The sequence below is a fragment of the Dreissena polymorpha genome, chromosome 1, assembly GCF_020536995.1.
Source record: "Dreissena polymorpha isolate Duluth1 chromosome 1, UMN_Dpol_1.0, whole genome shotgun sequence".
Classification (NCBI taxonomy): domain Eukaryota; kingdom Metazoa; phylum Mollusca; class Bivalvia; order Myida; family Dreissenidae; genus Dreissena; species Dreissena polymorpha.
The window spans coordinates 63,497,063-63,520,143 of record NC_068355.1 but is presented as its reverse complement, the minus strand read 5'-3'; the positions used below and the strand labels follow the sequence as shown (position 1 = coordinate 63,520,143).

The following is a 23,081-nucleotide window of genomic DNA, read 5'->3' as shown; positions in this document are numbered from 1 at the left end:
TCTTCTGTAGACAAAGTGCATCTTTTTATGCAATAAGTGCATTTTTTCAATGAAGTGCATTTTTTGTGCAAATTAGTGTATCTTCTGATTTGCAAAAAAAATATTCTTTCTGTACAAGTGTAGTTTTAGTGCATCTTCATAAAAAAGAGCAACACTATAGCAAATAACTGAAGTTAAAGGACAGAGATATAGTGTTTAATAGGAGGATTGTACTGAATTCTTTTTTATCTTCACATAATGTTTATGGTCTTATTATTACAATTTGTCTGCTCATAAAATATGTGATTCAGTAGAGCAGCTTTTAAAGGGAAAAGTACAACTAAATCAGGCTGTGGGTAAATAATTAAAAATATTGAAAGTGTCAAAAAAATTATGTGGTCTTGCCAGAATCAATTATATCTTCACAACATAAAAAACAAGTATTTGAACTTTCTTACACTGATATTTAACCCCAATTCAATTAATGTCTACCACATTGACTATTAACATACATTTTAAAAGACAATTTAAATAATATTTATAATATTATATTTATTTCCTAACACCATTCAGTATGTTATATTGAAATATTCACAATTAAATATAATATGCTAAGTGTGCTGTGTATTATTCAATAAATATCAGATAAGATCAGGATCAGATAAGAGATCAATTAGCATCATAAACACTAATCCCTATCAGTGCTCCATCTAGCCAAAACAAAGGGGTGTTTATAGAATTTTGATTGGTTCTGGGACCATCTATTTGAAAACAAACCACTTTTGATTGGTTGGAGCACAGCAAGTTATTTGGAGCACAGGAAGTTATTTTTGTAAACAATTTGGTTTCAGCAACTTAAATTGAGCTAAATTTTTAGGTATAATTCAGCAACATTAATTCTAGTGTCAAATGTCTTGAAATTCTTTCAGCACACGAACTATTGTGTGATGAAAACAATGTGTATTTACTACAATGTGTAAATCAACAATAAGTTTGTTGCAAAGAAGATTCAAAGTGGGTGGTTAAAGTGATCAACAACTGCCGTTTTTGTTTTTTTGGAATGCTGAAGAACATCTGTAACAGGTTTGTATTTTCATTTCTGCATCTCTTTTTAATTAAATTAATTATGATCATTATCATATTTATGTATTGTCACTGGGAAATGTAACTGGATGAGTAAATGTAATGCAATTTTAAGGAAAAAAACACCATTTGAATTATTATGGCTGTATTTTATGGTTATTGTCATCTTAAAATTTATTTATACCTATTTCTTGTCATTAATGAACAGATTTCTTTCCCCCATATTTAATCAGAACTTTAATATTTTATATTTGAAGGTTAAACCCCAAGGTGAAATTTACATTGATCGGAAGATCCATTGGACAGAATGTGCATCATCGCCTGCCAAAAAAGGGAGCAAAAGGGGACTACCTGATGTATGGACATGTATACCAGGCCAACTTGAGGGGAACAGGAGTGGGAAACCGTGCCCTGTAGCTTGTCCTTGACCAAGAAAAGATGGATTTGTATAGAGGTAAAACTATATAATAAAGGTTATTGCAATTCAAAGAAATCAAACTTCCGACCAGTCCACACAGCCAAAGGAGACCACATATATTAGTACATTTATTAACAGTATTTTCTATCAAACGTAATTTCTTTAAATTATTTATGAAAAGCGTTAAGTCACATGTGATCACGAGATTAAAATTCATACATGCCATAATTTTTTAGGTCCAAAGCGGGACATTCCATAAAAAATTGTCGGGACATTTGACCAAAAAGCAGGACACCTAAAACGATCTATCATTCCACGTTTACTATAGTCAGTATAGTACTAACAAAAACTCTTGATACTTTTATTCAAGACATAAAACATCTGATATGAAGCATGAAATCTTAAACATAACAATAACAGTTTTATTAAATTAGACAATAGCAAACAACGAAGATAATATTCATCTGTTTAAGAGTACAAAATCTAGAACATTACGACAACAATACTCATTATATTAATTTCAATGGCAAACATTAACGCAGGGGAGGCTATCCAGTTGACTGAAAGTACGGGTTACAGTACACTATCTACCGAACAGTTACATCAGTTACACACGGAATGCGCGGCCGTACACATTTCCGTATTTTGTTTTCTTCCTATATACACAGATTAAACTGAATTGTGAATTGTCAGGCGCTGTATTGGGGTAGTGTCAAACTGTCATGAATAACAACACGTTGTTTTTATTACAATAACACAAGACAAGATGGGTAACTCTGTTACTGTTTGTTGCGATGTTTTTTTAAGCATGTGTCCATGCGCAGTTTGTTACTTGTCAAACTAGGGTCAAACTGTCATGCATAGCACCTCGTTGTTTTTAGCTTAATTGGAGTAGGGTCAAACTGTTTGTTGCGATGTTTTTTTAAGCATGTGTCCATGCGCAGTTTGTTACTTGTCAAACTAGGGTCAAACTGTCATGCATAGCACCTCGTTGTTTTTATTACAATTACACTAGACAGGATGGGTATCACTTATTGGACTGTTTGTTGCGATTTTGGTATATTGCACATTCGGAATATCCCGCTATATTGGAACTAAACATTGAATGTAAAAGACTCATTTATGACGTAGCGTTAATTTTACAAAACAATTGTTTTGTAAACCGTTTCAAACAAATACAAAATAAACACATTTTCAACATTTATTTCATTATAATAAAACTATCGATAGCAATAAGCGACCACTATCTTGAAGACCACCATGGTGTGAATGCCTGATGAAATCAATAATTAGCCGATAAATCGCTGATAAGGTGTCATAAACAACACTGGTGCACACGATAAGTAGAATCGGATTGTTAATTGGAGGGCAATAAAGGGATTAGCGGTGTTAAGTGTTAGCGAAACAGAGCTTGAATAGCGAATTTTATTGGGAACCTATACACCTTACATCGTTTTTTACGAATGTCGGGACAAATCGTCTCATGGCGGGACGGCGGGACAAAGGGCCCAAAAGCGGGACTGTCCCGCCGAGATCGGGACGTATGGCATGTATGTTAAAATTGCAAAAATAAACAAACAAAAACAACAAGCCAACAAACTTGTTTTGATTTAAATTTATGATATTTATAGCAACTGTTGAACAAGATTACCATAACAGCAATATTTAACACTTACATTATAAAATATCTTTCAGGACCTGATCTCAAATGAGATCATGCACGAGAAGCGCCTCGCAGACCATGACAGTAGTATTCAGACCTGATCAGCTGGTGAAGTGCTCTATAAAGGGTTGTTTATGAATGCATTCTTTGTAAGGAACAGTGTATAACAACAAATATAGTGACAGGGGCTAAGCTGCTAAATATTGTCAGCATGTATGCAGTGATTTTCTTTGGAAATTCAAAACAACCTGTACGTACTGGCTCTCAGAAGGGCATGTTTTAGCGCAATAATGAACAAAAAAAGGAAGATCTTAAAAATAAGGTATAGATTTATATAAATTTCATGAATACTGTTCATTTATCATATATTAGGATCCAGAATATGATTGAATTAAATGTACTGCTTTTGTCCATATTAAAAAGGAATTAATGTAATATATAAAAATCTAGTAAATGATAGGGAAAACATTTCAGCTTAAGGAGGGGAAATCTTTAATATTTTTGAAGTGGAAACCACCTGTATTTGGCTGTTAATCAGTTACCGATAATTAGGGGGGAGAAAAATCACTGGTATGAGCTTGATATTTTCAATTGTTAATTCCAGATGGGCAATAGCCCGTTTGAATCCTCTCTTTTATGTAGATATGTAACATTTGTTTTTGTTTTTTAAGGTTTAACATTCTAATAAAAGTGTGTATTTATCTATTGAATTGTACTTTTTGTTTTTTATGTATGTGTTTACACTAACCTTTCATTTAAAGAATGAATGCTGACTTCAAAATGCTGGGATTTTTTTTAAATTTGGTTAATTTTTAAGCATATTAATTTGAAGTGATGAAAAGTACACTTGAGCATATAATGCGCTTAAAAAATTCACTTCCAACACTTCAAAAAGTGTATCATTTGTATGACTGAAAATGCACTCAAGTGTATTAATGCGCTTAAAAATTCACTTTTAATATTGTAAGGTGTATTATTTGTATGACCGGGAATGCACTCAAGTGTATTAATGCGCTTAAAAAAATTCACTTTCAATTTTGTAAGGTGTATTATTTGTATCAGTGGAAATGCACTCAAGTGTATTAATGCGCTTACAAAAATTCACTTTGAATACTCAATGAAGTGTATTATTTGAATGACTGGAAATGCACTCAAGTGCATTAATGCGCTTAAATAATTTGCTTTTAATTCTGTAATGTGTATTATTTGAATGACTGGAAATGCACTCAAGTGTATTAATGCGCTTTAAAAAATTTACTTTGACCATGAAGTGTATTATTTGTATGTCTTAAAATACACTCAAGTGTATAAATGCACTTAAAAATAAACTTAAGCGCACTTATTATCATAATAAACGCACTTAAGTGTTTTATTTCGTGGAAAAAAAATACACTTAAATGTATAAACACACTAGTAAAAAGTTTTTTTTTTAACAGATTAAAATGCACTTGTTAAGCAAAAAATACGGTGCCAATAACATGCGCATTAAATGCGCATTTAATGTGCATTTAATGCGCATTAAATGCGCATTTAGTGCACTTTTTCGAGAAGGGATACACGCATGCTTTTGAACCATGGGTATGGCGTGACATTGTACATTGGTGCATAATTTCCGAGCCCTTTTGTCGGGACAAAGTAAATACACGATGCTAGAATTTGTAAAGGTCTCGTTAACATTAAACAATCGGGAGTGTGTTTCGGATTACAAATTATTATTCTCATTTGGGAAGAAAACAAAACATTTATATTTGTTTTATATTAACAATGACAGTGCTCCAGCTAGGCCTAAATCGAAGGGCGCCGCGCCCTGCCCTCCCGAACCTTCGCCCTGCCCTCCCGAACCTCCGCCCTGCCCCCCCCCCCCCCCTGCCAAAAAAAAAAAACAAAAAATTTTTTTTTTTTTTTTTTTTTTTTTTTTACATTTGATAATTCATTGTAATTACTTTAATCCTCATTGTAGACATTATATTTTAATGGTTTAATAATAATGGGAATAATATATTCTAACAATTATAAATAACATATAAATGAACATGCAACAGAAAGCATTCCAGAAACACCCGCGCTCGAACGTGCCCTTTTCACAAAATACTGCGCGTCGAAAGTGCCCTTTTGACAAAATACTGCGCGTCGAAAGTGCCCTTTTGACAAAAAAGCCCCCCTGCCCTTTTCAAATCCTAGCTGGAGCACTGCAATGATTTCAATATTAATTTTGATAAAACCCTTTACGCGGCGAAAAAACGTTTTTATAATATTATGCATGCAAAGCACGATTACCAGGAGGATTACACCTGGTTGCTATTATCAGTCTCTTAAGTAACTGGCCACGATTTTATCGTGAAGAATATCACTGTTGGGACCAATTCGTGCGGTAGGTATTCAAAGCCATAAAACTGCAATAAACCGATTAAATTATCGATTTATAGTGACACAGGAGTTATTCACGCATAACTGATTCACAACTGTTCCCATCTTTAGTGGATTGGGGCCATACAACGCGCATTGTGTAAACAATAAATCATGAGTATGATTCTTTTTCATTGACTTGATTTTGATGATGATGATGATATTGATGATGATTAGAAAGATGAATAGAATATTTTTTTGAATGAAAATGTTGTCTTATAGCTGATTTTAGAAAGGAAGAAATAAAATTATTTTAAGTCGTTACATTCTTTAGTACATGTACACATATTTACCATTTTGTTTATACAAAAATTGAACAGTTGGCCATGCACTCGTCAACTCCAGACTCCCTATGACCCAACCCCCTCTTAAGAGGCCACCCCGCTTAAGCAGCCAATTTGGCTGTTTCCCTTGACTGGCTGCTTAAGAGGGGTTGGACTGTACATGTGTTTAAACTAAACAAGTATGATGTATGACTTGTATTACTATGTAACTTCAGATACACATGCAATGATGTATTACCTAAAATTTATAGCTGATTTCTCATTTATAATATGGACATGCATGCAACACAAATTACATATAATAATCTATATCATCATCACCGTGATCCAATAAATAAAACCAGGTTATTAACCAGGTTTTCCGAAGGAAAAAACTGGTTATTAGATTGGCGAATGCGGGCGGGCTGGCGGGCTGGCTGGCTGGCGGGCTGGCTGGCTGGCTGGCGGAATAAGCTTGTCCGGGCCATAACTATGTCGTTCATTGTCAGATTTTAAAATCATTTGGCACATTTGTTCACCATCATTGGACGGTGTGTCGCGCGAAATAATTACGTCGATATCTCCAAGGTCAAGGTCACACTTTGAGTTCAAAGGTCAAAAATGGCCATAAATGAGCTTGTCCGAGCCATAACTATGTCGTTCATCGTCAGATTTTAAAATCATTTGGCACATTTGTTCACCATCATTGGACGGTGTGTCGCGCGAAATAATTACGTCGATATCTCCAAGGTCAAGGTCACACTTGGAGTTCAAAGGTCAAAAATGGCCATAAATGAGCTTGTCCTGGCCATAACTATGTCATTTATTGTGAGATTTTAAAATCATTTGGCACATTTGTTCACCATCATGGGACGGTGTGTCCCACGAAAGAATCACGTCAATATCTCCAATGTCAAGGTCGCCACGACTAAAAATAGATTTAAAAAAAAAAAAAAACTTACAAAGGGGGTTAATTTTTTTTGGTCATTTCAAAAGTTCAGTTTGAGTTTTCTCCCTTTATCAGATTTTTTTTTCACAATGAAAACCTGGTTTTGTGACAATTTTGTCCCTTGTTTTACTATTATATTCTGTATCTTGCATGTCCTGTAAATAATAGAAGTTCTGCATTTTTTCCCAGTTTACAGGCCCTACTGTCCTGTATAAATTGGACTATTATGGATTTGACTGGGTTATCTAAAATTTATTTCATTTCATTACACCGGACTTCTTTTATCCTGCTGTTAAAATTTATCAATAACCTTAATTACTATAAGTTTTCCGACACTCATTGTTTTTTGGACACCCCTGTTTTGGAACACAAATATTATTTTGTATTCTTAATTTTCTGACATACAGGTTTTTGTCCATAATTTAATTTAAATTATATAATTTGACAGTTTATTTTACATTGCTATTTTACAAGAATTATCTAATTTCACTTTGATCATGCATTTTTACAAAAGCATTAAAGTAATAAACAAGAGCTGTCACCATAGGATGACTTATGCCCATTATAAATGCTTGATAGAAGTTATGAGCTTTTTTCGAAACCTTAACGCAAATTTGAAACCTAAACGTGGACCCTAAGTTCAAGGTCAAAAGGGTCAAATTTTTTGTGCGGGAAAGGCCTTGTCGATATACACATGCATACCAAATATGAAGGTTACATCTCAAGGGACATAGAAGTTATGAGCATTTTTCAAAACCTAAACGCAGATTTCGAAACCAAAACGCAGACCCTGAGTTCAAGGTCAAGGTCACAGGGGTAAAAATTTCTATGGGTATGGAAAGGCCTTGTCCATATACACATGCATACCAAATATGAAGGTTATAGCTCAAGGGACATAGAAGTTATGAGCTTTTTTCGAAAGCTAAACGCAGATATCGAAACCTAAACGCGGACCCTAAGTTCAAGGTCAATGTAACAGGGGTCAAAATTTGTGTGCGTATGGAAAGGCCTTGTCCATATACACATGCATGCCAAATATGAAATTGCTATCTGAAGCGACATAGAAGTTATGAGCAACGCAAAGTGTGACGGACAGACGGACAGACAGACAGATGGATAGACAGTCCGATCACTACATGCCCTCCTTCGGGGGCATAAAAATAGCATATGAATGCAATTGACCATTACATTTGAAGACAAGATTAAACGAGAGATGAGTTTGTCAGAAACACAATGCCCCCTATTGCGCCGCTTTGAAGCCATATATATTTGAACTTTTACCTTGAAGGATGACCTTGACCTTTCACCACTCAAAATGTGCAGCTCCACGAGATACACATGCATGCCAAATATCAAGTTGCTATCTTCAATAATGCAAAATTTATTGCAAAACTTAAACCTAGTTTTAAGTTTTGGGACACACACAAAGAATGACAGACAGACAGGCAGGCCAAAAACAAAATACACCTAATCTTTCGATCCGGGGGCATAACAAAATCCAAAATCTGTTTCTTTCATAAACTACCAGTTACCACAAACATATGTGCTATACATAAGATGTCCAGAATTAGGTGTGAATTCTTTACTGTAAAATAAATGTCCACTTCTGTTGGATATATTAAATATAATGGATCGCAACAAATAAAATATACTTTACATGTATTAAGCTTTGTTTACTGTGCTAACATTACCTTCAACTTCATATGGGTCAGGCACACACACACACTTAGCTACAGGTTGAATCAATTTATGAAAATACAGTATGTGAAGAATGTGTATATACATGTTAGTATGTATTTAGCCCAAACAAGTATTGAAATAATCAGGAGAATCTATATCCAGTGTAAACACATGAATGAGGAGTGGTCCATTATGTTTACACTTATAATGGTGTAAATGATATCCTCCATAACAAATGTTTAGACATTGGGTCAATTATTTACTCAATCAATAGTGACAAGTGGTGTCTACACCTTTCTCATGGGTGAAACCCACAGTACATATTCATTTTCGATACATAACATAGCATGGGCAATTGGCTGGCAAAGTTTTGTTTTCATAAAAATTGATGAGCCAACAAATGACCAACTAATGTGTACAGGTCATGTTTAAAATTGTACAAATAAAGTCTGGGAAGCAATAATAATATAAGGGGATAACAGTAAATATGACAAGAGGCTAAACCAACAGAAAATATAACAAAGTGAACACCAGCAAGCTTGTATCTGATCTGAAAATTAGTTGCTTGATAAGAGTTTCATCTATGCTCCTTTCTCTGGCAATAATACATCAATTTACCTAAAGGATATTACTGAAAACACTGCCAAATGCCAAAATTATTCCATCTCATATCAAGAACAAACCTGTCATAGAACGTGACTCAATAAAAGCCCTGCTCTGTGAAAAGGAGAGTTTAAAGCACGTGCGTAAAGTGTCGCCCCAGATAAGCCTGTGTAGTACGCATAGGCTTATCTGGGACGACACTATCCGCCTAAACTAGATAAGTTTTCGTTAAGAAGATACTTTCTTGAAATGAAAAATAGTATTAAAGCAGGAAGTGTTGTCCTTGATTAGCCTGTGCAGATGCACACGCTAATCTGGTAAGACACTTTCTGTACATGCATTAAAACCTTTTTTTCACAGAGCGAGGCTCATATATATTTACTATTAGCAACACTGGCTGAGCCAACAAATGTGAGAAGGAATACACAACACATTGTCATTGGAACACTAGTCCTGGTATTATTTATCCAAATAATCCAGACGTTTAGGTGGGGTCTCAAAAACCCAGTATTTTAATGCCCTTTTGATAGTTTTATTCCATAAGATTGACTCTTGTTTTTATGTTTTTCATATTTTTACTTCTTGACCACATGCATCTTGATCAAGCTGCTTTTCAGATACTTGTGTGTATTGAAATTACCAAGTAAACAAAACTGATCCATCACAATACTAATCAGTGACCTGTCATGCAAAAAAGTTTGCAGTTTCAAGTAGTCTCAATCGTTCCTGACTTTTGCATCACACAGAAAGCAACTCGGCATATCATGCAGAGAAATGGGTTCAAGCCCAGCACATGCTCATAATTTGTTATTTCAATATTGCAAAACCTAGCAAATATACAATTTGGTTGACATATTGCTTTACAATAGCATTTTTTGTGAGTAAAAAACAACTTAATTATCACCTTTTAATTTCAAACGATAATCGGCAGAAAGGTGTAACATCATCGAAATAGAACTAATTATTTAATTATAATCCTTTAAACAGATAGATAGTTGGGAGAAAGGTGTTAAGTAATCAGCTTAGAAATAATTTATTTATTGGTACGCTTCTTTTGATTAGTTAATCTTTAAATACGACGTTTGCCATCCGCCACTATATTGTTGGCAGACGACAAGATCAACTGACTGTGTATTCCAAGTGTACAGTGTCTGCGCATGAATGACCCAATATTATGTGTGAGCAAACTCAATGCTGATTGGCCAGCTACCACGTGCGCTTCAATAACAATAAAAATAATATACGGATAATGTAGACAAGTTTATTGAGCGTCGCCGAAAAATACGCGGTCCAATTTTTTTTTTAATTTTGGGCTCAAAAAAGATTTAGGACCGGCGGCAAAAAATTAGGTAGGGTCGGGCCTCCGGAAACAAACAATTATTTTTGTTACGCCTAAGGAAGCAGAATGATTTATGTTCTCACTTTTTATAAGTTCTGTCATTTCAGGCAAAAGCAAAGCTGTGTAAATTTATTTATTTCAACGCAGAAAACCAAGAGTAAATCACACCACAATTATTGTACCTTGATTTATTGCTTTAATTTCAATCTAATTATACTTTTTGAACAACTTAATTTTTGTCTCTTAATTTTCGTACACCTTTAATTTTTGGAATACATGTATTTTTCTTATATAAATTTAAAAAACAAACACATTTTTAAGAGTACGAAAACATAGAGTTATTACGGAATATTAAAGGGGCCTTTTCACAGATTTTGGCATTTTTTTTAACTTATTCATTAAATGCTTTATATTGATAAATGTAAACATTGGATCATAAAAGCTCCAGTAAAAAATCAAGAAAAAAATTTAAAAAAGGAAAAGAACATTGCCCGGAGCAGGTTTCGAACCAGTGACCCCTGGAGTCCTGCCAGAGTCCTAAAGTAAAAACGCTTTAGCCTACTGAGCTATTCCGCCGAGTACACAATGTTGACGTATTTTATACCTTATATAAGCAATCTTCGTAGTTTCACAAAATTTAACGACAAAAACAGAACTCTCCAAATTATTCAATCGTTTCGCGTTGCAACGCTTTATAATTTTAAGGTTTTAAAATCGTCAAAAGATGCATATAATGGCTATATTAGAGCATGGTTAATGTTCAGTATTACTGTTTCCTCACAAATATCATAACTAAAACGAAAACTTACGAATCTGAAACAAATTTTTTCAATTTTGTCAATTTACCAAAGCGTGAAAAGATCCCTTTAAGATAGTTTTCATGTAAGAGTCCAATAACACTTGTCTAAAAATTATAGAGTAATCAGCGGCAGCCAAATAATTATTCTGATGATATACATGTACATTGTAACAACAAGATTTTTGGCCTTATTCATATGCTGAAATATCTGTTAAGTTTCTGATTAACAATTACAAGTGAATTAAATTCAATAGTGGTACTGACAGTTACATGAAGCAATAAAAAACAGTGTAAGGACCCCTTATCTTAAGATATGACAACATGGACACATTTTAAGTTATTTTTATTTTTGTTTTAACAGTAATCAGCATAATACTTGTATTTCAAGATATAAGGTAAAATATTTAAGTTTTTGTTTATTAAAAAGTAGAACATAAACATGCTTATAAAAAACAGGGGACAAAATAGTCACAAAACCAGGTTTTCAATTTGAAAAAATAATCTTATAAAGGGAGACAACTCAAACTGAACTGATTGTTCATTGTTACCCCCTTGTTTCAAAATAAATCTATTTTTATTCCTGGCCACCTTGACCTTGGAGATATTGATGTAATTCTTTTGTCTGACACATCGTCCAATAATGGTGAACAAATGTGCCAAATGATTTTTAAATCTCACAATGAATGACATAGTTATGGCCCGGACAAGCTCATTTATTGCCATTTTTGACCTTTGAACTCAAAATGTGACCTTGACCTTGGAGATATCTACATAATTCTTTTTCGCGACACACCGTCTGATGATGGTGAACAATTGTGCCAAATGATTTTAAAATCTCACAATGAACGAAAAAGTTATGGCCCGGATAAGCTTGTTCCGCCCGCCCGCCTGCTCTCAGACACGCCACCATTCCAAAAGGGTGAAAAAAAGCACTGATTACCGTTATTATTCTTAGTCTTCAGACACTTCAAAATAAATTAATGTGTCAGAAAATTTGGATTGAAAAAAGATGGCCGAAAAGTTAAAGACAAAAATTAATTTGTTAATTTTTTTTAGAGACACACAAAAATTATATAATTGCTGTTTGAATTCAGGTATGCAATATGTGTGTCGTTAATTGTTTCAAGGATTTATAGTACATGCTTGTAAAATATTTATAATTATATTAATATTATTGAATTTGTCTCAATTTCACAATTTATCATGCTTGTTTCCACATCAAAAAGGCAAAGGGCTGTCTAATATATACATGTAGCAATACAAATCACTGAAATCAAAACGTATCTTTTAACAGTATTTAACTCAACACAATTAAATACTCTACTTGTAGATTAATAACCTTTATAAAATAAATAATATTCATGAGTATGTTTTTTTTAAGTTTTTTTTAATTACAAAGCAAACAGTGTTTTTTTTCACCATTTTGGGAATGGGGCCGGGTCCCTTTGGATTGGGAAAATTTTGCTCACAAATGCTAAAAAATTGAGGATACAAGCGTCTCCAGTATTATATTTACTAAGGTTGATCTTATATGGATGGGAGATGAATAAAATATTGATCTGAAAAAGAAAAAAAAATTCATTGGGAATTTTTAGCTCCCATTTGGGAAAAATATATGCTTTTTTCCATTGGAAATGGGTCCGGTTACCAGACAGGGGTGGCGAAATCTCAAAAAACTATACTTGTCCACGGACAACCATTTAGGATATTTAACTTGTCCGTTGCTGAACTACACTTGTCCGTTAATGTTTATATAAATTATATGATTACATGATTAATGTAAAACAATGTGGAATATACCAAAATGAGTATGATTTGCTAGTTTTGTTTATAGTTGTATTTCAATAGTACATTCATTATAGCAGTATATTATAACAATATAAAGACTTTCTAAAACTTTTAATCTTGCAAAGCTATTGTTATTAAAACATGTGTTGAACATAAGTACATCGTAATCTTAACAAATTAAACTAGTCCAATTTGTCGACCTCATCAGACTGAGGCTCTGCGCCGCTACTGGTAGCAATTTGATTATCATCAACTGGTAACCATTTAAAATCTGTGAGCCACGTTTCTTGAAAAGTTCTGGTGCGTTTACTTAGATCATATTTTTATCATAATCTGTCTTAGTTTTTTTGGGAGGTGGACTGCTCAAAGCTTCGGGTTTCTGCTCCGTTGTTGAAGATTTAAAAAAACTAAATGTTCCATTTTTACCATTAAAGTCGTCTTAAATAACAAGGTAGACCGTGTTTTGATTATCTTACTTTGATACTTTTTATTTCCGTCTGATTATAAAAATAAACAAGGGACAAAATTGTCACAAAATCAGGTTTTCATTGTGAAAAAAAATTGATAAAGGGAGACAACTCAAACTGAACTTTTGAAATGAACAAACAAAATTAATCCCCTTTGTAAGTTTGTTTCAAAATAAATCTATTTTTAGTCGTGGCGACCTTGACATTGGAGATATTGATGTGATTCTTTCGTGAGACACACCGTCCCATGATGGTGTACAAATGTGCCAAATGATTTTAAAATCTCACAATGAATGACATAGTTATGGCCTGGACAAGCTCATTTATGGCCATTTTTGACCTTTGAACTCAAAGTTTGACCTTGACCTTGGAGATATCGACGTATTTATTTCGCGCGACACACCGTCCAATGGTGGTGAACAAATGTGCCAAATGATTTTAAAATCTGACAATAAACAACATAGTTATGGCCCGGACAAGCTTGTTCCGCCCGCCCGCCCGCCAGCCAGCCAGCCAGCCAGCCCGCCCGCATTCGCCATTCTAATAACCAGTTTTTTCCTTCGGAAAACCTGGTTAAAAAACCAGTCTGTACACTGTCTACCAGTCGGGCCGAATGTTTAAAATTCGGCATGCTCCTGGTCTCTTATAGAATAAGGGAGATCACTGCGCAGGAGAGTGCCCGTATTTTAGCTTGATTGCTCCTCAAATAGCACTGACAATGTAATCGCATGTCACCATCCGGTTTTGTAAAACTTAATTACGGCTTTAATACAATGTATTTTTTGTATACCTGAACCCGACTTTTAAAAAACTTGTTGTCCACGGACAACTTAATTGAAAAAAATCAGTTGCCCAGACAAGCAAATGTACGACTCGGGCAACTCGGACATTTGATTTCGCCACCCCTGCCAGACCCGATTTTGATTGAAAAAAAACACTGGCAAATAATCTTTAAATTATAATTACTTAATTAATCTTGGAACAATCTCAAAAACCAATGTATGCATAAATACATAGTACTTACATTTATACTGCACAAAGATCATATGACTAGATTCAGCAGCTAGATGAACACATACATTTATTATCACAAAGTTTATACAAAGAGAGAGCAAATATACTGTTAAAACCTGTTCATTTTTCAAACTAATCAGAGCATAGCTGCCTACGGGTGAAGTCCTGACATTAACATTATATATACCAAGTAATCCTTCAGATCATTTCTATTTATACACCAATATTAGTCAATCATTGCCTTGCCAGCAAATCTATTTGAAGTATTGGATTTACAAGGCTTATTACTGTCTGTCTTATTATTGCACTAGGCAAATTTCTATAGAAAATGTGCCTACGTTAACATATTTACAAGTACATGTTCATGATATTGTGAAATATCAAAGTGTATTCATGCAATACCTTATGTCAATACATTTCAAGTTGAGGTGCATTTCACCATGAATTGAGGGGTATTTCGATTGGTAACACTCAATAGTTTAAGAGTAAAACATACACTAGAGCATTTGAGCAATACACAGACATTAAGAGTGAGATTTTATGTGTTGACATTTACTTAGTAGTAAATATATAAAAGTGCTGAAGGCACTGAAGTTGTTCGCTGTTGTCGTCCTTGATTAGCTTGTGCACATTGTACAGGCTAATCTTATTTGACGTGCATTAAGCCCCGCTTTCCCTGAAAGCAGCCAATATGTACAGATTTCAATGATAAACACTAGACTGGCCAATGTCGACTTACAAGCTGGTATATAAACTAACTGCTAAAGGGTATATACACTCACTGCTAGGGCAGAATCATTTATCGTCTGCTGCAGATAGGCAGCAGTAATCACCCCTTGCAAAGTGAGTTGTGGTTCTTACGTACTTAAGGTTACATTACACTAAATCATTGTGTATCCCTCCGTGGTCCATTCGAAAGTAGTGCCTATTTCTAAAGAGTTCCTATTCTCTTCTTGAATATAAGCCGTTTAACAATGTGAGACATGTCTTTTGTGATTAGTTGTAATATCCTGTATGTGTCTGGAGTACTTTGATGCCTTGGATTGGAAGCTTACTTAAAACATGGACTTTTGAGGGTGTGTTTTCTATTGTGTGGGGCTTTTGTCGAAATTAGGATTCCGAAACACGTTTTTCTACAGTGGGTTCATTCGACAGCGATTATTTTCTTAGAAGTTGCGAGACGGTATGTTTTTGATTGCAATTATTGGAAGGGGACAGATCCATCTTAAAAATGATACCAGGTTCAGAAAAATTGATACCCCGAAAAGGCAAGAAAAATGCTGTGAAAGTTGTCAGTTTTATAATGGGACCCTTTGGGAATCGGAATTAGTGTAATATAACCTTAAAAAAGCACATTTACTGCAATGTCAAGGTCACATGGATTCGTCTGCAAGCGAGACAAGTAGAACATGAATTTTAATGAATGTTTTGATGATTTGGGTGCTAAAATAGATTAGAGATGTCAATATTTTGGTTCAAATGGATGTTTTAGGTGGTTTTGGACTGTTTCGGATGGGAGGGGGACCTGGTATGGACAAGTAAGGGTTACATTTCCAACAAATCTTGAATGTAAATATTATTATGTCCAAAGATTGAAGTTTCAGGTGGAGAGCAAGATGAAAAATATGCCAAATCACATGAATGCAACCCATTTATGCCATTTTTCTCTTTGTTTGTAGGCCTGACCATTTGTCCCTTGAGCCGCAGACGGTCAACAATCCGCTAGCTGTCTTGCTCTGACTGGTGCACTGGACATGATTTCAATGAGAGTCATCATACTGATTCTTTAATTCAAACATGAATTTCAGTTTGTTCGTTAAAGTACTAACTTAGCTGTGTATTTACAGTGGACGTAGTGGTGCGTCGCATGAGGTAGACTAGGTATTTCCATATATACACTATGTTTACAGAATTGCTGCCGGTGGAGCAACATAGCTGATGAGTTAATAGCGCTAGTTCTTCAGACAAATAACTTTATTTTCAACCTATAAAGCATATTTAGCTGTAGGTGGGGCCATTTAGCTGCAAGAACTGGCTTTGGTTCTGTTAAGCCCTTAGAGTAATGAATTTCAGAGTGAAGACCTTAGCGCCTTTTCCTAGTCAAGTATCGGGCAGCTGTATGTTGTTTTTTCAGAAATGCACATGTCTTCTTTAGCATGTCATTGTGATTGCTTTTAATAAGATAGGCAATAAACTCATAACCTTTAGAAAAAGGAGCATCTGTAAATTCAGATTTCACTATTTTAGAGTCAGCCAGACCATGATTGAGCTTAAGGATTGTGCTGCGGATGCAGCCTGTGCAGTTCCGGGAGAAAGTCACTGTCTTGGGCATTGCGGTCTGGTATCAGGTAAGCACTATTGAAAGCCTCACACTTTTGGGGGGTCTGAAGCCTTGTGCTGTCAATGCTATCTGGTTCAAGTACAATTAGAATGCATTCTTCAAGCAGTACTTCATCAGATATGGTTATCTCAAGCTTACAGTTCTCGGGCAGATATGACTTCGATGTGTTCTTGCCAGCAGAACCCCGACAGGCCAAACTATGCGTTAAGCACTATTTTCCACAGCAACCCTTGCAGACAAAAAACAATACTTGAAATTACTTCTGGCATTTAATTTCTAATTTCCAAAACATCTCTTTTGTATGTTTGTTTGCTCTTTTTAACTCTGACATGCCATCTTGCTCGGATTGATAGAGCATACCTGTTTTGTTTAGAGCCGAGTCCCCAGCTGCTCGAGTTTGCCGTGTCAATAATGATAAAGCCATGGCATGATTTCTCCTTTATGTGTTTCCTTATCTCAGTGTTGAACATAATTGCCAGTTTCAGGGGCCTTAACATTTTATTTTATTAAAGGTCTGGATGATCCTTGCCTGACTCCGGGTTTGTGTACACCTCAATCCGACTCCCTGTCCGGTACCGAGGCCGCAGTGGTGCAGCGCTTGTGGACGATCCATCAACATCATGAAAGGTCAACACTTCACCAAGCTGGGAAAATTGATCTTGATAGTCATCCCCAGGTAGTGAAATGAATGTACACTGAACTACAGAGGAATCACACTCAAATGACTTTCCCGACATTAGTGTGGCCCCTCGGGCAGGAATTCCTTAGCAAACATGCTTTTTTGCATGGGGACTGTGGCATTTTTGCAAAAGTTAAGCTTTCAACACTGGATTTTAAAGAGAACACTTAATAAAATGTAGCCAACAGGACTTATTTTTATGAGAGAGACTATCTGGATGAGCAACAAATGTCACATTGTGTATTAAGCTGTTGAAGGAGCGATTTGCACCATTCTAAGTGTTAATTTTGGGTAGCAGGCTTGTATCGGCTTGAAAGCTGCGAATTATTCCTCTCATCATAATAGCATTAATTATTTTAATTGCAATGTGTATGTTTAGATTGTAAGTGAAGCTTTTGATAATAATTTTCTTGAAAAACATGATTTTATATGCTGTCAGTGAGTTTTTTGTGTGAAAAAAGTGCTTAAAATTAAAAGTCTCCTTTTTCATCAAGAAAAGTACACTGATTCACAATCAATACATTTAATTGGGCCTTTTGCTGATATATTGGTGAATTTTGCATGCAATGATACCAGTTTTTGCCATAAAAGTTACGCATAACAATAATTGGAGACACAAAATCAGCTGTCACTTAGACTAAAAATCATGCATTCCGACTTGACTGCGGCCAATTTATTCACCGCTTTAAATGGCCATTTTAAGGCCTTTACCCCCATCCGCATGCACTGAAATTGCATATTCGTGGTGGAAATAGTTCAAATCTCATGTGGAGAAAGTTTGAAAAAGATAGGACAAAGTTGAGTTCCCTTAAAGGTTACATTACACTAAATCATTGTGTATCCCTCCGTGGTCCATTCGAAAGTAGTGCCTATTTCTAAAGAGTTCCTTTTCTCTTCTTGAATATAAGCCATTTAACAATGTGAGACATGTCTTTTGTGGTTATTTGTAATATCCTGTATGTGTCTGGAGTACTTTGATGCCTTGGATTGGAAGCTAACTTAAAAGATGGACTTTTGAGGGTGTGTTTTCTATTGTGTGGGACTTTTGTTGAAATTAGGATTCCGAAACACGTTATTCTACAGTGGGTTCATTCCACAGCAATTTACTTTCTTAGAAGTTGCGAGACGGTATGTTTTTGATTGCAATTATTGGAAGAGGACAGATCCATCTTTAAAATGATACCAGGTTCGGAAAAATTGATATGTCGAAAAGGCAAGAAAAATGCTGTGAAAGTTGTTAGTTTTATAATGGGACCCTATGGGAATCAGAATTAGTGTAATATAACCTTAAGGCTTCTCAGCACATACTGATTTGCAAAATATGCTATGTAAATCAAGCTGGCCGCAAACGGGACCAACTAATAAATGGAAAAAACAACAGAAAGATGATGGATGATCAAGATGTTTGTATAACTTTCATTTATACACATTTGTTCAGAATTAAGATGATGAATTTAAAGTACTTAAGATTTTAAGTACATGGGATTCCATGTTAAGCATAAATAGTATTGAAGAAATTCTTGACAACAAGCAATTATAAAGCATTCGTAAATAGTTCAACAACCCTGTAGTGGACCCCACCTTCATTTGGGAGTTGAAGCTAAACGAAATCCACGCAATTTACGACATGACGGCGATTTTGAAATATTGCAAAAAAGAACTTTTCTCAAGAAGACAGATAAACAAACGAATGTTCTTACCTCTAAACAAGTGCAGTTCAAGTGGCCGACTTCTCTTACAATAATTAGCTTGGTACCCGGCTCAGACTACGATAGTGCTGTCGGGTTATCATTCTATACATAAATGGTGACGTCAATACGTTATTGTCAGACCGGTATGTACAATGGTCGGGGGACGTTTCGAACCACTACCAGTTCGTGCCACTGATATTTGTGTTGAAAAGTGGTAGACATTTCGTCCCATTGATAATATATTGGCGGATAGGTGTGAATAATGCCTTATATGTGTGAATAATATTGGGATGTATATTAATGTAGTTAATTCCAACAGTTTTAACAATTATTATTATATATAAGGCAGTGACTAGTCGTACGGCCCCGTACGGGTAGACACGAGGCTACCCGTCCGGCTCTGTTCGTATAGCCTTTCCTATGGAGATTTTCTAGCTAGCCGTACGGCTTATAAACATTTGATATTTGCATGTAAAATGCGTATTTATATACTCAATAACTGTGATTTCTATTGATTGTTGTAATTGTTGTTTGGCGAAATAAATTTACATTTTCATATCTCACTTGTTTACACCCTTTATATACTTTGCACGACTCGGATTTCCACCACGACGAAACAAAAACCAGACTGCAAATACACGAGAATGATTAATTAATCCTGTCAACAAACGTTTGTAGCCGAGGTAGTATCGCTTGATTTTCATTATACAATTAAAAAATGTGGGTTAAATATAGGACACGAATGCAAATTAACTAAGTATTATGATCTCAATTACTGATTGTTACGTATGTTTGTTAATGTACCAAAGCGCGCACATTTTTATCAATTACACAAATACTAAATTTAACGGGTTTATTTTTTTAATATGTTTAAGTGATGTTTAATTATATAATAAGTTGAATATTTGCTTTCTTAAATAAAACTAGGTAATGGTGGAATCGAGTTCAATAAACGTGTCAATTACGTCTTCGCTCATAGCTCCCACTCACCGCAGTTCGCTAGTTAAATTTTAGCGAGTCAAAAAAAACAACAACAATAGTGTCAATTATCAATACGTACCCCTATTTGTTATCACAAAGGTTTTGATTAATTGCTTTATTACTTTGATTGTTGACACGTTATTTATTACCGTCTATGTTGCGGCATGTTGTTCTAACTAGTCGCCAGCGCAAGTTGACAGTATGTCAGGCAAAAAAAGTAAAATCGTACGAATAGTTCCATGAAAAAAACATATTCTAACACGGCACGTGACTTGTTTTCTATAGACAAAGAAGGAAATCAAGCGTGGGTTATTCTGCAATAACTTATGGGCGGAGCTTAATGTTTCGAAAATAGTTCCGAATAAATAAAGAAAATATTGCAGCTAAATATACGTGATAAAACCCGCTCTAAAAGAAATGTAATAAATGTAGCATTTATATAAGTGTAATGAAACAACTAATTGTATATTTGGTGAAAATTGGCATAACCACGCCTACAAAGAATGTTATTTGTTAGGAAACGTAATTCAGAAAACATTTATAGCATGTCAGCTTTTCAGTAGCATCAATAAACGTGACGTCATTAAGTTTCTACGATTGTTGTTTTCAATGAAAGTGACGTCATTTGCAAAATATTTGTAAATGAAAACGACGTCATATGTTTGTACAATTCAATGACGTCACTAAATAGTGAACTTTGTACTAAGAAGGGCGGAGTATTAAAAATATAGTTCACGTCCTAAAACTTGAACCAAATCAATTAGAATCGTGTTAGAATCGAAATAATATTTTTCTATGATGGTTTGTTGTCGAATAACCCACCTTCGCACTCGTGATTTAATTCCTACGCATCTACAGTATACTCCATACTGTGGGTTATTCGACAACAAACCATGATAGAAAAATATTATTTCTTAAATTAACCTTTTCCCGACAGTGCACTGTAGCATGTACATCTCTAAGTCTCCTATTCATTGCTAAATACGAACGTATCCGCCATTGTGTTTGTTTAGGTTTGAATTAACGTGTCAAATCTCCATAGGAAAGGCTATACGAACAGAGCCGTACGGGTAGCCTTGTGTCTACCCGTACGGGGCCGTACGGGTAGCCTCGTGTCTACCCGGACGGGGCCGTACGACTAGTCACTGCCTATATATATAATAAACATTAAATGATTTATTGTTAGTATACAATATGTGTGCATAGTTCATAATGTTCAATAAATATGAAACATGAAGTGCTGTTATTTTGTATGCATCATGTTTATGTGTATGTTTTTGTATACACATATTATAATATAGCATGAATGCACAATAATACAATTTATTCAATATAGAACTAATAAAATGAAGTTGGTCGGCGATGATTTCTTGGTTGACGGCGTGCGGGTGGGTGATGCGCGTCACATCATCTTTGCGACGTCCAATCAGCTGAAGGAAACCCAGAGATATGGTTTATAGACGGGACGTTCAAGCTGGTAAAAACTCCGTTTTACCAACTGTTCACTATACACGCCATCGTGAAGAAGGGTGAAGACACTAAGCAAGTGCCGCTGGTGTACGTGCTGCTGTCCAGGGGTACGAAGGATGACTATACCGGTTTATAAGTGTGCTATCAACCATTTACCAACGCCTGGAAAATCCACTGGTCGAGTGGTTCATGCTCGATTTTGAAGCAGGTAGTTTTTTAAATATATAACTTACGTAATTAGTTGAAATCACAACATTATTAAGTCAATTGATTTTAAACTTATTAAGTGATATATTGTCTACACTATTTGTATGTTTTTTTTTCAGCGGCGTGGCAGGCGATACGCCAGATCTACCCATGGGCCACTCTGAAAGGATGTGTGTTTCAATGGAACCAGCGCGTGTACCGGTAGGTTGTGAACGAGGGCCTCGCCACGGCATTTGCGGCAAAGGGCGACAAGTTCCTCTTCTTGAGGAAACTGATGCCCTTGCCGTTTTGCCGTGCGAGCACATCGTTTCCGCTTTCGAACAGCTGAAGCTGCAGGCTGAAGAGGTATGCATATTGTTGTTTAATGTTTATAAATGTATTTAATACTATTTATTACGCAAATATATCGTTTGATTTATTCTGATATACATTAAAAATAATGTTACCAATGTTGTTACTAGTTAATAGAAATAAATTATCATTTCGGTCGGAGGTCCTATACTGAATGTGGTGCTGTACAATACTACCTGGACCGGACGTGGATCCGAGGATCGATGTGATAACCGGATATTTTGAGCGTATATCGCCATACAGTCAAAACGAAATGTAATATATCTGATTTGTGTATGAATAGTATAGTATAGTATGCTGTTGTATTTTTTGTATATATTTGTGTACTTATGTTTATGGGTATTGAAACATTTTTAAATATATGTATGCATTCACTTTTGATATTGTTAATGTATCATATTTAAAAAAGTAAAGTAAATCTTGTAATGAAATAAATCTTGTTTTGATTTTCTTGTTTATTGTAATGATTATCATGTCAATTCATTGAAAAATTTTGAATATATTTATGTAATAATTCTCGATATTGTTAATGTATTATATGAATCATGTAAATTGAACCTTAAACTGACATGCATTTTTTACATTGAACATATGTTACAATCAAAGGTGAGAAAGTTTCCCGTTATTATTCACATGTATATGGTATTATTCACATCTATCCGCTTTATAGTATCAGCATGACGAAACGTCCAATGCCCTCCTACACAAATATTAGTGGCACGAACTGGTCGTGTCACGCAACGTCCAGCACTACTGTCCGGGCAGTTAATCAATAATGTGTAGCAATCTGTTTCGGCCCCAAGCTTCTTCGGTCCGAAATTGACCAGGCTTATTCGGCTCTACATATTTTTACACCTTTTCTCCAACTAAATCGATTAAAACGGGTAAATATTTGTCAGATTATCTCTAT

General features: G+C 35.1%; 2 protein-coding genes and 2 long non-coding RNA genes across 8 annotated transcripts in view; 3 read left to right on the top strand and 1 right to left on the bottom strand.

Moving 5' to 3' along the window:
• Positions 1-19,310, bottom strand: part of LOC127832011 (major vault protein-like) — a 44,859-nt gene extending 25,549 nt beyond the window's left edge. Inside the window, exon 1 of one of the 3 annotated variants that reach the window (XM_052357144.1) lies at positions 19,172-19,310. The gene's annotated coding sequence lies outside the window, so the exon portion shown is untranslated. Of the gene's footprint in view, positions 1-8,452; positions 8,564-14,461; positions 14,647-19,171 lie in introns of those variants that run through there. The other 2 variants (XM_052357153.1, XM_052357157.1) reach the window with 2 other exon arrangements.
• On the top strand, positions 1,401-3,368 carry LOC127832202 (uncharacterized). Its single transcript, XR_008026740.1, has 2 exons — positions 1,401-1,516; positions 3,176-3,368. It is a non-coding gene; the product is annotated as an uncharacterized LOC127832202 (long non-coding RNA).
• Positions 15,669-17,812, top strand: LOC127832166 (uncharacterized). The gene is made up of 3 exons (XM_052357469.1): positions 15,669-15,989; positions 16,699-16,799; positions 17,305-17,812. The coding sequence occupies exons 1-3, from the start codon at positions 15,931-15,933 to the stop codon at positions 17,478-17,480; spliced, it is 336 nt and encodes a 111-aa protein (XP_052213429.1). The 5' UTR covers positions 15,669-15,930; the 3' UTR covers positions 17,481-17,812.
• Positions 18,734-22,653, top strand: LOC127832177 (uncharacterized). Of its 3 annotated transcripts, XR_008026729.1 has the most exons (4): positions 18,734-18,874; positions 21,480-21,821; positions 21,940-22,165; positions 22,314-22,653. It is a non-coding gene; the product is annotated as an uncharacterized LOC127832177 (long non-coding RNA). The 3 variants fall into 3 exon arrangements; XR_008026725.1 differs by having other exon boundaries at positions 21,940-22,653; XR_008026722.1 differs by having other exon boundaries at positions 18,734-19,305; positions 21,940-22,653.
• Positions 22,654-23,081: the final 428 nt, after the last annotated feature.